This window comes from Bos indicus x Bos taurus, chromosome 4 (assembly GCF_003369695.1).
Source record: "Bos indicus x Bos taurus breed Angus x Brahman F1 hybrid chromosome 4, Bos_hybrid_MaternalHap_v2.0, whole genome shotgun sequence".
Classification (NCBI taxonomy): domain Eukaryota; kingdom Metazoa; phylum Chordata; class Mammalia; order Artiodactyla; family Bovidae; genus Bos; species Bos indicus x Bos taurus.
Window position 1 is genome coordinate 70,060,468 of NC_040079.1, and position 16,667 is coordinate 70,077,134.

General features: G+C 40.1%; 1 protein-coding gene across 2 annotated transcripts in view; it reads left to right on the forward strand.

Annotated features, from left to right (window-relative positions):
* Nucleotides 1-3,522: 3,522 nt before the first annotated feature.
* PNPLA8 (patatin like phospholipase domain containing 8) overlaps nucleotides 3,523-16,667 on the forward strand; it is a 50,497-nt gene continuing 37,352 nt past the window's right edge. Inside the window, exons 1-3 of one of the 2 annotated variants that reach the window (XM_027539622.1) lie at nucleotides 3,523-3,775; nucleotides 12,593-13,744; nucleotides 13,872-14,021. In XM_027539622.1, coding sequence (XP_027395423.1) covers nucleotides 12,683-13,744; nucleotides 13,872-14,021 — 1,212 coding nt within the window. In that variant the 5' untranslated portion in view covers nucleotides 3,523-3,775; nucleotides 12,593-12,682. The remainder of the gene's footprint in view (nucleotides 3,776-12,592; nucleotides 13,745-13,871; nucleotides 14,022-16,667) is intronic. The other variant, XM_027539623.1, reaches the window with a different exon arrangement.

Consider the following 16,667-nt stretch of genomic DNA (forward strand, 5'->3'; position numbering starts at 1 on the left):
TATTGGCAATTTGATCTCTGGTTTCTCTGCCTTTCCTAAATCCAGCCTGAACATCTGCAAGTTCTTGGTTCACGTACTATTGAAGCATAGCTTGGAGAACTTCAAGTATTACTTTGCTAGCGTGTGAGATGAGTGAAATTGTGCAGCAATTTGAACTACCCCTACTACCTGGGATTCTCTCTGTCCATGGGGTTCTCCAGGCAAGAATACTGCAGTGGGTAGCCATCGCCTTCTTGAAGGGGTCTTCCTAATCCAGGGACCGAAGCCGGCTCTCCCCCATTGCAGGCGGATTCTTTACCATCTGAACCATCAGGAAAGCCATTCCCACCAGAGTGATACATATGTGTTTCAATCAATGAATGTACACTGGCACATCATAATAACCCAAGGTCCATAGTTTATCTTAGGGTTTATGTTTGGTAATGTATATTCTATGAGTTTGAGCAAATGTGTAATGACAGGTATCCATCATCAAATATCACAGTGTTTTCACTGCCTTGAACATCCTCTGTGTTCTGCCTAATTCACACTCTGCCCCCATCCCAATCCTTAGTAACCACTGATTTTTTGTTTGTTTTTACTATCTCTATAGTTTGTCTTTTCAGAATTTCATATGGTTGGAATCATATGATATATGGCCTGTGTAGATTGGTATAAACATTTAAGATTTCTCCACATCTTTTCATGGCTGAAAGTTTGTTTTTAGCACTGAATAATCCATTATCTGATGTACCACAGTTTACTTATCTATTCACTTACTGCAGGATATCTTGGCTACTTCCAAGTTTGGGCAATTATGAATAAAGCTGCTATAAACATGTACATGCAGGCTTTTGTGTTCACACAGGTTGCCAACTCCTTCAGGTAAATACCAAGAATAACAATTGTTGGATTGTATAGTAAGAGTATGTTTAGTTTTGTAAGCTTTTCTAGTTTTGAAGGAGGTATGAGCAAAAGTACTGAAGCATAAAAAAGTACAGGGTATTTGAGGAACCATAACTATGGCCAGTCTTTGAGGTCACAAAGAGTCGGACACGATTGGGCGACTGAACAACAAAGTGTGGCCAGAGGGTAAAGAGCAAGGGGAAAGTAGTGAAATTAAGGCTGGAAGCTCGTCAGGCTTGAAGCCTATCATGCCCTGCACTTGATTCCATGAAGATGAAGCATAAACTTTTTAATCAGTGAAATCACGTGATTGGACTTGCACTTTAGAAAGATTACCTTGGCTTCCCAGAAGAGAATAACTCTGGGTTGGAGGTCAGTTACAGGATTTCCCTGGTGGCTCAGACAGTAAAGCATCTGTCTACAATGCAGGAGACCCGGGTTTGATCCCTGGGTCAGAAAGAACCTCTGGAGAAGGAAATGGCAACCTACTCCAGTACTCTTGCCTGGAAAATCCCATGGATGCAGGAGCCTGGTTTGCTACAGTCCATGGGGTCACAAAGAGTCGGACATGACTGAGCGACTTCCACTTCACTTCACTTCACAGGCTGGAAACCCAGTTTAACGAGATTGAGGATGAAAGCTTAAACTAAAGCAATGGAGGCCAAGATATAGAGCAATGGAAAGACTTGAGAGATCCTCCACTAAGATCCTCAGACTTCAGGATGGTTAAAGTTATGGGGAAGAAAGAGTAAAGGAGAAGAATTCAGAGTTTTTAAAAAAATTTGGCAACGGAGGAAAATTTAGATATTTGATAAAGTCTGACTAAATTAGGAAGTGAAGGAAAACAAGTGGGGGGGGGGGGGATGGATGATTGGATGGTGACAAAGACTTTCTCATTTGTCAAACTTTAATTTGATTTCTCTGAGCCCTCTTCCATCAAGACTTCTGCCCCAGGTCCTGTCTTTGGTCTTCCAAGTCCAATTTTATCAAGAATCCTGCTGAGTCAGTTTAGAGAAAATCTCCCACCCTTGATATCTAGTCACACTGGTCAGTATTTAGCAAGAATCTTGTTAAAATGCTTTAGCAAGCATCACCACTACCCTTGGCGTCCCCTCTTAGTAATTTTCCACCCACCGGCCCCTGCCCCTCTGCTCCTTGGCTACACATCTCCAACTGTCTTTGTTGTATTTGTAATTCAGCCCAATCTCTTTCCCTAATTGCAAAAGTCTTGACACCTATGGCAAAAGTCCTAAAGTCTTTATTGTTTTAACAAGTATAATTTTTTTAACAACAGGGAGGAACGTCTCTCTGAAACTAAGGTTACTTCCATATGCCTCTAAAGCTTAGCTTGTGCATGTACGTTTTAACTATAGTATGGCTAAATAAGCTGTCTAGATCACGCACTGCAGGGGTTTATCAGGCATTATGATGTACATAATCCAGCCATTTGTGCCCCAAGAGCCTGGCAAACTGGCTTCTTCCTCTTAATTAAAAAGAAAAAACAAGGTGTAAGTCTAACACCCAGTATGTGACAGCTCATACAATTCCTTCCTTAAACATTTCACAATCATCTTATATGGACTAAAGCAGTAACATTCACCCATGCAAGACATGACAAGTCTAGAGAAAAGAGACTCTGTCATGGTAACATTTTGAGGTTAGTAATGACTGCTTTTCTGTTTTCTAATCTCAACTTATTACAAGGAAGCTACAGTAACTATTCCAAGGCCAAATTTGCCTGTTACTCCAGGTGTTTCTTGACTTCCTACTTTTGCATTCCAGTCCCCAAAGGAGATCAGCCCTGGGATTTCTTTGGAAGGAATGATGCTGAAGCTGAAACTCCAGTACTTAGGCCACCTCACGCGAAGAGTTGACTCATTGGAAAACACTCTGATGCTGGGAGGGACTGGGGGCAAGAGGAGAAGGGGACGACAGAGGATGAGATGGCTGGATGGCATCACTGACTCGATGGACATGAGTCTGAGTGAACTCCGGGAGTTGGTGATGGACAGGGAGGCCTGGCGTGCTGCGATTCATGGGGTCGCAAAGAGTCGGACACGACTGAGCGACTGAACTGAACTAAACTGATTGAAAATGAAAAGCCCATTCTTACTTTGCAGACGTACAGAAACAGGCCATAGGCTGTATTTGCCTTATGGGTTGTATAGGCTATTTGTAGATTTGGTAGGCATAAAATGTTAGGATTGAAAAACCAATGTGTTAAGTGTGGGACCTTTTGGAAAGAAGAGTGTAGCGGGGCTTTACTGGCTGACTTCCAACAGGATAACGTATGTGAAAGAGCTTTCCAGCGATTTTTAGTCCAAGTGGCGAAGCTCAGGAATGATGACAGCAGAGTGGTTAGGACCCCGGCCCATGCCGCTCACCATCCTCCAGGCGTTTGGTACGCAGCCTGGATTCCGAGAACCTGAAGGAGAGCGGACAAAATCTCAGTAGACGAGGAGATAGATGCTTAGCTCAGCTGATCGCGTACTGAGCCCCGCACACAAGCCCGCCGAGCCAAAGAAACTCCCATGGCTGGTCCCCAGGCAGCGCCTCTCCTGGTGCCCGCAGGCGCGTGCACGCACGCACGTCTCCCGCCAGCGCTCAGCCGTGCTCTATTGCGCATGTCTGGGGAGGGGGCGGAGCGGCGGCTGACGGGCAGGCAGAGGCCTCAGGGAGGCGGAGGAGCTCCTCCCCGGTCGGCGAGTAGACCCGGGTCGCCCTGCGTCACTTCCGCTGGGGCGGGACGGAGCTGGGGGAGGGTGGCACCCCAGCTGCTGCCCGGGTGTTTGTGCTGGAAGCTCAGCTGATGCTGGCGGGCAGAGGGGACGCACGTACGGGGAAAAGGCGCGTCGCCCCTGCCGCCCAAGTAGCTGCGGCCTGCATCCCGGTAGGTGGCCCGTGGGGGGCCGGCGGGACGGTAGGCTAGGGGAGAAGGCTGCGGGTCGCCCCGGGGACTCCTTTGGCCCTCCGCGACTTATCTCTCCTCGGAAGGCGCTTCCACGGCGAGAGGGCGGGGAGACGCCCGGACTCGGGCTCCAGAAGGCGACCGGGCACCGGAAGGGTCCGCAGGTCCCAGGTCTGAGGGGTGCGCGATAGTCTCCTCGTCTTCTGGCCTGGTGGGCTTTGCTGGTCCGCACGGCTCAGACTGTTTAGGTTTTTCTGGTTCAGCCCCGAGCTGTCTGTTCCACCCCCGAGCCTCGCAGCCGAGGTTCCCTGAGTCTGTCTGACTTCCCGTGGGCAGTGGGTGCTCCGACAGTTCCCGGTTGCTTGTCAAAACCGTGTCCCTCCTCTGCCTACGTGATTCACCACTGTCAGTGCACCTGATGAGTCGGCTGCTCCAGGTATTTAATTATCAGCAGTTTCTTTGTAACCCCACCCACACTGAACTCTGTCCCCAGCTCCTGTTGCTTAGTCGGTTTCAGATGTGTGCTGTTTAATAGGTGAAGGTGTGTTGCACTGCTTCCAGTCGCTGTCATGTAAATCATCATGCGGGGAGGAGACTGGTTTCTATACCTAATACTATGATACCTTTAAATAAAAAGTGGTGACACCTAGGAAAAACTTAGATGAGGAGCTATCACATAATCCTATTTAAAGTGGTGCTTTTTACTTCTGGTAACATCCCATTTGAACTGCATCCCAATCTACAGTCCCGATTATTGAGCTTTCAAAAATGACAAAAGTAGGTTTTAGTGTATCAAGGAAATGCTGTTAAGACAGTGAAATACAAAGAATTTTAAATCCGGGAGTTTTAGAAACGTTTAGTGCACTGAGACCCGAGAGTTTAATGCCCATTGTAGCTGTTTATGTCAGATCTCTTGTGCACATTAGTTGTGCTTTGAATGTAAGAATATATTCTTTCTTCATCATTTTTCTTAAACTTTTTTCTCGATGTTGATCTTGTTTTTCTCTGTTCCTGGGTCAGATCGTAATTAAAACCTTGAGAGCAGTGTCCTTTTAACAAGTCAAGTTGGATGAAAAGATCACTTTCACTAGTTTATATGTTTACTTGCTTCAAGTGCAGAGTTAATCAAGGTACATCTTTTGAGTTGTTTTTTTTGCTTAGTAATAATGACGGAGGATTTGTGCGGAAGGGTTCTTACTGCTTGGTGTGTGGAACGTATATTTGTGAAAAGGTCATAGAACTCTTAGCGGGACATCCTCCTGTCATGTCTTAGTTCTGACCTTTATTTCCCACGTCTTATATTTTATTTCATTCACACTGTCCAGTACTTTTTCGGACGTCCTGCCATTGCCCTGAGCTTTTCTGGATGTCTTTTCTCTTGTGTTTTTTTTTTTTTTTTCTGCTTGGCAAACTGCCTCTTCCTAACTCTGAATGGCTGTCAAGGCTCTACCCTTGTTCTCGCTACACCAGAATTTTAAAATTTGAAAGCCAAGGACTACTTTAGTACTTCTGTAAATATATTGAAATGTCTTGGGAAATATAGTGTATATATGCAGATAAGCATTTTTACGAGGAAGAGAAACTTTTATCAAATTTTGTGATCCCCAAATTCTGGAGAAGAATTAAGTGTATATCCTTCTTTGGTAAATCCAGTCTTATGATTTCTGCTGTCACTGTGCTAGTAACTCCAAACATAAATCCAACAGCCTATGTTCCTGTAGTCTCCATGTGAATGCCCCACTGTTTCTGTATTCTGTAAAACCAAGAAATTTTTATTAAATTGGCCCCCTTCCAAGCTATCTCATATCCACAAATGGCATTCTCCCTGTTTCTCTGATTAAAACCCTTAAGTTGTCTTTACACCCCCTTCTCCTTACCCTGTTCTTTCCTGTCACCAAGTGCTGTGTTTTGTTGATTGCTCCATTTTCAAAGTGTGGCTCAGAGCAATAGTCATCTCCATTATAGTACTTTTATCTTAATCCAGTCCAAACCTCTGTCACTTCATGTCTGCATAATTGCAGTATAACCAAATGAAGTCCCCCATAAATTAATTCTTTCCGTCTTTAGCGGAGCCTCCACCTAGCAGTTCCTGAATTTCTTCTAGTTATAACTTCATTCCATCCCCAGTGGCTGGTCTAAGCCTCACTCTTCTATTTGTGCCTGCATCTGTATTTGTACTGTCCTATAAATAGAGTACATCATGAGAAACACTGGACTGGAAGAAGCACAAGCTGGAATCAAGATTGCCGAGAGAAATATCGATAACCTCAGATATGCAGATGACACCACCCTTATGGCAGAAAGTGAAGAGGAACTCAAAAGCCTCTTGATGAAAGTGAACGTGGAGAGTGAAAAAGTTGGCTTAAAGCTCAACATTCAGAAAACGAAGATCATGGCATCCGGTCCCATCACTTCATGGCAAATAGATGGGGAAACAGTGGAAACAGTGTCAGACTTTATTTTTCTGGGCTCCAAAATCACTGCAGATGGTGACTGCAGCCATGAAATTAAAAGATGCTTGCTCCTTGGAAGGAAAGTTATGACCAACCTAGATAGCATATTCAAAAGCAGAGACATTACTTTGCCAACAAAGTTTGTCTACTCAAGGCTATGGTTTTTCCAGTGGTCATGTATGGATGTGAGAGTTGGACTGTGAAGAAAGCTGAGCACTGAAGAATTGATGCTTTTGAACTGTGGTGTTGGAGAAGACTCTTGAGAGTCCCTTGGACTGCAAGGAGATCAGCCCTGGGATTTCTTTGGAATGAATGATGCTAAAGCTGAAACTCCAGTACTTTGGTCACCACATGCAAAGAGTTGACTCACTGGAAAAGACTCTGATGCTGGGAGGGATTGGGGGCAGGAGGAGAAGGGGACGACAGAGGATGAGATGGCTGGATGGCATCACTGACTCGATGGACGTGAGTCTGAGTGAACTCCGGGAGTTGGTGATGGATAGGGAGGCCTGGCGTGGTGCGATTCATGGGGTCGCAAAGAGTCAGACACAACTGAGCGACTGAACTGAACTGAACTGATAAATAGAGTCTGGTCCTCCTGTTCTTTTCTCAGTTGATGATGGCACTTTACAGTTTACCTTCTTTATCTGTTTGCAATCTAACTTTTGTCTCAGCTCAATTTGCTCTCCAAACCCTTATCTGCATTTACTAGTGTTGTGATTTGGGAGCAGTTAAATTCAGCTTGTTGATTTTGTTGACAGCTCTTTTTGGCAGTTTTGGCCTGATAACTGTCTTTCTAGAGGGGTGTTCTAAAATTGTATGATCATGAGATTGTCTAGACTTCCCTTAATTGTTCCCCTTTTCAGATTTGCTTTCTATGCTGTATTTCTTTGCCAGGTTGATAGGTGTATTCTAGTTGGTCTTGAGGATTATCTCTTATTGGAAAGAAACAATGAAGATCCCTTACTGTAATCCTGGCTTTTATAGCTCTGTTCTCTGCTTGACTCTTGGACCCATGTCTACCATTTTTCCTATTTCTTACTTTCCTTTAACTAGCTTATTCTTATTATTCCTGAATAGACAAAGTTCATTCCTGTCTCCAAAGCTTTGGTTGCTTTTTCCTCTGTCTTGAGTGCTATTTTCCTGGACACTTTGAAATAATTTGCTTACTTGGTTCATTCAGGTCTCCAGTAACATGTCAACTCAATTCTTCTCCTGACTACGTCAGTTGAAATAGCCCTCCCTGGGCCCTTTTCTCCCCAGCCTCCAGCTTTATTTTTCTGCATGGTACTTCTTGATCTGTTGTTAGACATTGTATTAGTTACTTGTTTGTTAATAAGTTGTCTTGTCCTCCAAAACCTAGGAAACTGAGGTTTAATAACTCTCAATAAATGGATTATTCCTTTTACTATGAAATAGTATGCCTTTTTAATCTTATTTAATGCTTTTGCTTTAAAGTGCTTTTTGCTTTCTTTTGATTATATAGGCCTTGGTATATATTTTCCCCTATTCCTTTATTTTCATCCTTTCTTTGTCATCATATTACAGTAACATCTAGTAACTAGCTTGCAGCTGGAATTTTCATTTCTAAAATTTTACTCTTCCTGTACATTTTGTACAGTTTTTTTCTTTCTTTCTTTCTTTTTTTTTTTTTTGCTTCCTTATTTTTGTTCTATCACTGAATGCCTTAAACCTACTTACTTTATTTTCTATTATTTCTAATCTCGGTTACACTTTTTCTTGTTGGCTGTACTTGCCAGTAGTCTCTTGCAGTGATGGTTCTTTAACTGTGAGTTCATCTTCAGTGGGGGTTGCTGAAAGAGTCTCTTGCCTGAGCTTCGGAAGTGTCCTTCCACGGTGGTTTCAGTGGACTCAGCAGAGGCCGCATAGAGTTCCCTAGCTCAGACTAGTTTCCATTGCTTAGTCAATGCATCTTAAAGGAAATGTGACTGCAGATCCAGGTATGTGATGCCTCTTCAACCGTGGGTTTTCCACTGTTGGTTTTGTTTTATTGGGGGTTTCTTTTTTAAAAAAACTTTATTATGGTAAAAAAAAATCATAAAATCTAATATGTTAATCATTTTTAAGTGTATAGTTCAGTGGCATCCAGTAGATTCACATTGTCATGAAACAAATTTCCAGTACTTTTTCATCTTGTAGAACTGAAACCCTACCCAGTAAACAATTCCCCTCTGTCCCATTCCTCTAGCCCTGTAACCATCATTCTGCTGTCTGTCTCAGTGAATTTGACTGTTCTAGAGCTCTCATGTAAGAGGAGTCATATAGTACTTGTTCGTTTTATTTTGCCTAATGTCCTCAAGGGTCATCCACGTTAGCGCTTGGGGGGATTTCCTTCCTTCTCCAGTCTGCATAACAGCCCATTGTGTGCATATACCACATTTTGTTTATTTAACTGGTGCACATTTGGATGGTTCCCTCCTCTGCTGTTATGAGTGCTGTGATACACATCGGTGTGCACACTTTTTAAGTCCCTGTTTTCAGTTTCTTTGAATATATACCTAGGATCGCTGGATCTTATGGTAGGTCTATATTAATATTGTGAGGAATTGGTATACTGGTTTTTTGTTTTTTAACTTTTATTGAAGTGTAGTTGATTTATAATGTTGTGTTTTACTATTTTCCATAGTGACTACAGCATTTTCCAGTTCCACCAACAGCGCTCCGGTTCAGTGCTCAGCTTCTCCACATCTTTATCAACACTTGATATTTTCTGGCATTTTTGTTTTGTTCTGTTTTTTGGTTTAAACAACAGAATTTATTTCTCAGGTATTTTTTTCTTTTCTTTTCTTTCTTTGGTAATAGCCATCCTGATAAGTGTGGGATAATACCTCAGTTGGTTTTGATTTGTATTTCTCTCATATCAGTCATGTTTTTCATCTTTTCTTGTGCTTAAATTTACTGAATGTCATCTTTGGAGAAAGATGATGTCTTTCATCTCTTCAAGTCCTTTGCCCATTTTTTAATTGATTTTTGTTGTTGAATTACAGGAGTCCATTATTAGTTTTGAGTATAGCTTTTTTATCCACGAGTCCTTTAGATGTATTTTATCATGTATTTCTGTGTTGGGGATGGTGGAACTTTTGTGTTAATTCAGCTTATTACATTGACTGCACATCCTGAGGGGTACAGAAGAGCCAGCAAGGCACATAGGTTTGCTTTTTTTCTTTCCTCCCCTCTACAGATTTTAAAGTAGTATGCTCACGTGCAATTTGGAAAGATGTTAGTTCAGACTATCTTCTGAAGAATCACAATGGGTTCTTGGTTCCTGTCATTCATAGTCTTGTCCCCTTACTCCATCTGTCAGAGATCTGCTGGCAGCATCTTCCTAATGTCATTCCTTTGCTTAACATAGTTCATTGATAGTTTGATCTTTAATCTCTTTGCTAAGATTGTCAGACCTTTCGTAATCTGGCTCCTCCTGTCTTTGCAGTATCACCTTTGGCCTGTCCCTCATTAGTGGCTCCAGGTCTTAGAAAGAATTGACTGCTTGCAATTTTTGCTTATATTGTGTGTACTTTCTTAAATGCTTTTTTTTGTTTGTTTGTGTTTGTTTTCCCCATTATTTAGAATTCTCTCCTTCCTCTCTGATCTTTTACCATGTGATGAATTACTTTTTTGCCCAGTTTTCAGCATCGCATCTTTTTTTTTCAGACTGACCTGGATGTCTACTCTTTGTGTCTTCCATTCATACAGTACCATCTGTTAAAGTGCATTGCATTGTTTTCTTAAATTACAAATATGATGCTTTCTCTTTGTAAATAATAGAATCCATCCAAAAGTAAAAGCCCTTCTCAAAAGCCCTTCTCTCGAAAGCCCTTCTTTTTCAATTCCACATCTCAGTTCACAGGAATAAACAAACAGATGCTTACCCTTTCAGAATGTGTGTGTGTGTGTAGCCACAGATTTCAGCTGCATATATAGGTTTTTGTTTTCTTGTATTACATAATACCTTTGTGTCTACATCTGTGTATCCTTGTGTGTATGATATTCCTACATATGTTATTGCAGTTTGCCTTCCTCTCTGTACTGTATATAAAGGATATATACATTGGATACATTGGATCATCTAGTTCCTAACTGCTATGTAACATTACATTGTAATTCATTGTATTATATGTTATGTACTGTAATTTATTTAACCATCCCTTTCTAGAAGACACTTAAGAGTTGTTGATCAGTGTTTTGATATTTCAAGCAGTGTGGCAAAGAATGTGTGTATGTACCTGTACTCCTGTGCAGTTATTTCTGTAGGATAGATTCTTTGTGGTGGAATTACTGGAATTACTAATCAAAGAACATGTGCCTTTAAAATTTTGATAGATAGCTATTAAAAATTCATTAAATTCTGTCAGGTAGCCCTCTGTGTCCCATTTCCCCAGGTTATTATCAGTACTGGATATTATCAGCCATTTGCATTTTACCAATTGAAAGAACAGAATATCTGTTTTAAATGGCATTTATGTTGTGGTTATGAGCCCCTTGTCTATTAGGTGTTGCACATAGTTTTGGAGAAGGTGTGGCAACCCACTCTAGTACTCTTGCCTAAAAAAATCCCACGGACAGTCCATAGGGTCTCAAGGAGTTAGACTCTACTGAAGCGACTTAGCATGTATGCACGTAGTTTATTCTAGTCTGACTTCTTTGATTAAATGAGCAGTCACTACTAGACCGTGAAATCTTTACAAGCTATCTCAAGCTCTAGACTGAAAGTTTCTTGGTATCCTCTTTGTGGTCTCAGCATTTAGGACTATATCTGGCATCAAGTTGTTGAATGTGTGCCCAACACACAGTGAGGCCAGACAAACTGAAATGTCCACATTTGGAGTGGGAGAAGGGTTTATTGCAAGAGGCATAAAGCTGGCAGCACCTGCTCAAAAGACCTGAACTCTGATGGGTTTAGGGGAAGAGATTTTATAAGCAAAATTTGTGGGGAGGCCTCTTCTGATAGGTTGAGGTGACAAAATGGTGTCCCAGGAACCTCAGTCATCAGCTTTCTGGGTCCAGCCAGTCTGGGGTCTTAGGGCTTGTGCTCAGCCTGCCATTACTATCGTCTTCCCGGGGAGGGGCCTTAGTTCCTGTAGAAGAACTCAGAGATTTCTGTAAGATTGTTATATACATCCCCCCAGGATGAACCAGGACCCTGTCCCATCTCTGCACTGATGTCTCTTTCTACATTCCCTCACTCTCTTAATTAACTGTTTGAATCTGCCCTTTGGAACTCAGGGAGGGTCTCAGAGGCTGAAGGCCTTTTTCTTACAAACAAGAAATTGGAGACACAGGCTTTCATGCATGGGAGGGTCCCATAGGGTCCTGGTTGGTTTCAGTCCCCCCTTTTCTTTGATATGCCTCAATCCTGAAGGGAACAGGTGTTGGACAGGAGAATAGCATTTTGGATAGAGGTTAATAAATTCGACAGAGGAACTCGGTTTCAGAGGGACTAAGTTTCAGATTAAATATTCTATAAATGGTTTGCAGTGAATAGGAGTATGAGACTTGACTATTGTCCTCAAAGAACTTAAAGTCTAGTGTCACATAAACTAGATAAGACTTTAATAATAAAGAAGAAAAACAGTAGAATATTTAAATTGTGTCAATGAAAAATTAATCAGCAGGTCTAAGAAAGAATTGGGAGATTTTATTTGAGCCAAATTTGAGGATTATAACCCAGGAAGAGTATCTCAGAAAACTCTGAGAACTGTTCCAGCTGTTAGAAGTTGAGACACAGTGTATATAAGATGTTTTGAAACCGAGGGCTGCACATAAAATAATGTATATCGACAGTTTGCGTAATCCAGACTTAAGTACCAGCACAGCGGGTCATGTGGCCCTTTACAAGGTCAGGAAAAGATGTTCTGTCTTGCTGATGTTGGGAGAATGTTGCTGTGAATGTGCAGCAGGTATTCCTGCTGGTGGGGGAGGTGTGGTGGGCAGAGAGTGCAGGTAGAAAGGAGGCCAAGGGGCAGAGAAGAACTTTTATGTTTAAGTTTTCCTTGTCTTACCATGAATATAGATTTTGTTTCACAGTTGCACGTTCGGTTTTGTGTTGTAGGAGACCTTATTTATCCGGTAGCTTCTCTAAATTAGTTTCCATGAAACATCCTACTATTCACTTCTTTTCTCATTGATTTCTATACTAAAACATTAATTACCTTCTATTTGCTTAAAAATGAAATCTCTATTGCCATCATGAAAATATATTGTCCTATCTTCTTTTGAGACAAGTTCCTGAGTTTAGTTCAAGTAATGTAATATATTTTATCTCTTCCCCAACTTCAGTTTTACCTTGAATCCTAATCTTTTTTTTTTTTTTTTCTTGCCATTTTAGGTAAGACCATGAATTATGGCATTTCTTAAATGAAGCATTCAGGAATGAAGTGAAAGTCATAACGTATAGAAAATAAGTAATTTTTAAGTTATGTCTATTAATTTGACTATAGATTTATATTATATTTACCTCCTTAGTAATGCAAGAAGTCTTTGTGGGAAGCAGAGGAGCAAGCAGCTGCCTTTCTTGTGCTCACCTGAACATTACTGGAGGATAAGCCACATCAGTCTACAGAGAGGTGTTCATATGAGCAGAATAAGATGTAAATGGACCAAAAGTGAAGCTCATTCTTGCAGTAAGCACTGTTCCCCCCTAAGCCACCATGGTTTACATCTTGCAGTCTTGAGACTTAGCACTTCTGCTCCCAAGGGACTTACAAAAGTGAGCCCTCGTATGTCCCGTATTAAAAATACTTTGAACTCTGTTTCAAAGGCTGTTTTTGGCAAACAAAATGAAATGATCTCTCGTTTAGCTCAACTTAAGCCAAGTTCTCGAATATTAAGAAAAGTGACCGATAGTGGTTGGTTAAAACAGAAAAGCGTTAAACAAACCATCAAGTTTCTGAAAAAGTATAGTGACAAGTCAGCAGAAAAGAGTTCTATTCCAGCAAAGGAAAGTCAGGTTATAGAGAAAGACGATATAGGTAAACCAAGCCTTTTTCATTACACAAGTAATATAACCACAAAATTTGGAGAGTCATTCTACTTTTTGTCAAGTCATATTAATTCATACTTCAAGCGTGAGGAAAAAATGTCTCAACAGAAGGAAGATCAACATTTCCAGGAAAAATCAGAACTTGAACTTAAAAAGGTTGAAGATGAGAAACCCAGTTCTCCAGATCCTGGCATCCTGTCTGATAAGAAGCTAGATTCAGAAGCTTCTTTATATTCTGAGGACAAGCCTGGAAGTCCCAGTGGAACACCTGAGGTTCTCCCCATTTCTACTAAACAGAGTATTGCTAACTTTCTCTCTCGTCCCACGGAAGGTGTACAAGCCTTAGTAGGTGGTTATATCGGTGGACTTGTCCCCAAACTAAAGTATGATTCAAAGAGTCAGTTAGAAGACCAGGAAGAGGCGACAAAAGCTGAGCAGGCTGTCAGCAAAGACAAAAACGCAGAGGAGAAAAGGCGGTTATCTCTTCAGCGAGAAAAGGCAAGTCGTTATTCATTGTGATTTTAAGTTTCATTTCCTACTGTGATTTAAGAACTTTGATCATCTGTTGGTATCACTGGAGCAGTTTTCATACTTGAATCATACATATTTTAATATGTCTTTGCAGATCATTGCCAGAGTGAGTATTGATAACAGAACTCGGGCGTTAGTTCAAGCATTAAGAAGAACAACTGACCCAAGGCTCTGCATTAATAGGGTTGAAGAACTGACTTTCCATCTTCTAGAATTTCCTGAGGGAAAAGGAGTGGCTGTCAAGGTAATTTTGATTACCTTTAATCTGGTTTTTTCTTGGAATAAAAGTACTAGTACGCCTTCTGAAATGGGGAAGGAGACACCTTTCATTTTTCTGTTTAAACATTTTTGTGGTTTTATCATGTGTGTGGTGTTTTACATACTCAGTAATTACCCATTTATTCTGTGATATGCATTGCACTAAATGGTCATTTTTCTTCTGTAATATGTTATGCTCTTAGTATTCATATCTATACTTTTAAGATACTTCCACCATTTTAAAATAGAAGATATATCTCAGTGTATTAGTTGAATTGCCTAATAGCTACCAAGGTTTTCTTAAATGCAATGTTAAGTGTTTATGTTATGCAGCTACTCTTCGGACAGGAGTTTGTAATTCATAAGTAAAACAACTGCTTGTTTTTATTTCATGATCTTTCTGTATTTGAAAGTCTAAAAATTTTTATGATCTTATTGGCAGTTGAACTTGTGATTCTATTAATAAAACAAATAGATTTTCTTTGCCTCAGTTTTTTCAAATATAAAACAGTGAAAATAATTTAGATCTACTTAAGTAGACTGTTTTCATGCTAGCATGTGTGCTAAGTTGCTTCAGTTGTGTCTGACTCTTCATGACCCCACGGACAGTAGCCTGCCAGGCTCCTCTGTCTATGGAATTCTCCAGACAAGAGTACTGGAGTGGGTTGTCATTCCCTTCTCCAGGGGATCTTCTTGACCCAGGAATGGAACATGTCTCATGTCTCCTGCATTGGCAGGCGGGTTCTTTACCACTAGTGCCACCTGGGAAGCCCTGAAATACCATAAAATGTGAATGATGTCTCTTTACCTCTGTACTAAGATTATTAGTAACATATAATTAACAATTTGGACATGTCATATAAACAATAGACAGCATTAATATTTTGTTAGAGATCCATCAGTGCGTATTTTTTACTTGCCATCCAGAAAATTGTCAGTTAACTTAGTTCATATTTATTCAGCAGTTTGATAACAATCTTGCTAAAGAGTTACATATTTTAAATTAATTTTCCCTCTGAAATTTCATACAATACATATATTGTAATAGCTAAACTTTAGAATATCATGTTCATAGAATTTGGAATTATCTTTCATATATATGTAATCTCTTATCTAAAAGATAAATTTTCCAAATATGGATATGCTTTTAAGTCATTTTAACATTTAGGTGATACACTGAAAGCAAACCTCTAAGATAAAGATGCATACTTTAATGAACTTTTTAAGAAAAACATTTTATTGAAATATGATACACATGTAATTATAAAGCTCAATGAGTTTCCATACACCTTTACATAGCCAGCACCCAGATGAAAAGCAGAATTTGTCAGCACTGCAGAAGTCTCCCTTGGACCCCATTTCAGTCACAGTCTCCCAAAAAAGGGATCACAAATTAGTTTTGTCTGTTTTTGTACATTATGTAAACTGTTGTTTCTGTCACTCAGCACACTGGTAGGAATCTTTTACATTGTTGTGGGTGGTTGTAGGTCATTCATTCTTGTTTCTTTCTTATCCCATTGTGTGAATGTATTGTAGCTTATTTACTCATGGTAGTGTTGATGGATTTCTGGATAGTTTTCAGTTTTAGTCTGTTGTGACCTGTTTTGTTAATAGAAACTTTGAGAACTCATAACTGACCTTAAATCTAGGAACCCTTCAATACCTTGGAGAAATGTGATACATATTTTCTTGTAGAGTGGCTAACCTTCCGAATTTACCTGGCTTCCTTTTTGTTGGTATTGTTGATGTGTTCCTTCTTCCTTTTTGTTTCTTGCACATTGGAATTTAAATATAAAGACTTGATTGCATTGAGCGTTTTCTTGTTGGAGTATACTGTAGATGATATTATGCACCTCATGTTGCATCATGTCAAAACATAATTGGTTGAACAACAATTAGTAATGCTAAGGTTGATCACTGAATTTGGAAGATTACAGTCTTATCTTTTCACTGTACAGTTAGGCTAGAAGTATCAGTCCACCAACTGTTAATCTAATTGTTTCCAAAACTTGTCATTTTATTAGGGTTTCAGAATGATAAATTTCTAATTCTGTCATTCCTTCTGCCTTATAATTGACATTTTCCTGTAAAAGTGGAGATTTCTTCGCCCATCTAAAGCTATTTGGTTACTCTCAGAAATCAATGTTGCAGGAAAAATAAAAGAAATGCGTAATTTCGTTCTACTTAGTCACCAGTTTTCAAAGTAAAGAGTTTGCTCTAAAAGCTGCTTCAGTGGTGAGATGAATTCTTGGTGTTTTTTTCTTTTTATTATCATTATTAACTCATAATTTTTCATAAGTTGTGTTTCCATAATCTTTCCCCCATCCTTTTTTTTAATGTGTGATTTATTTTAACTTTGACTAGTAGGGTGCCCTTCAAGCTGTTGCTTGTGTCTTTTTTGAAATTTTTGTAAAAATATTATACAGAGAAAATATACATAAGTATACAGCTCCATACATTTTCAAAAATTGAACACATCTATATAACGACCACCCCAGTTAAGAAACAGAATGTTTCTAAAAGCCTCTTTATGCTCCCTTCCAATCATTCTTTAAAAAGATTGACCAGTTTTCTAGCAGTATAGATGAGTAGTACCTCTTTCTGCTTGTTATATAAATGGAATGATACAGAA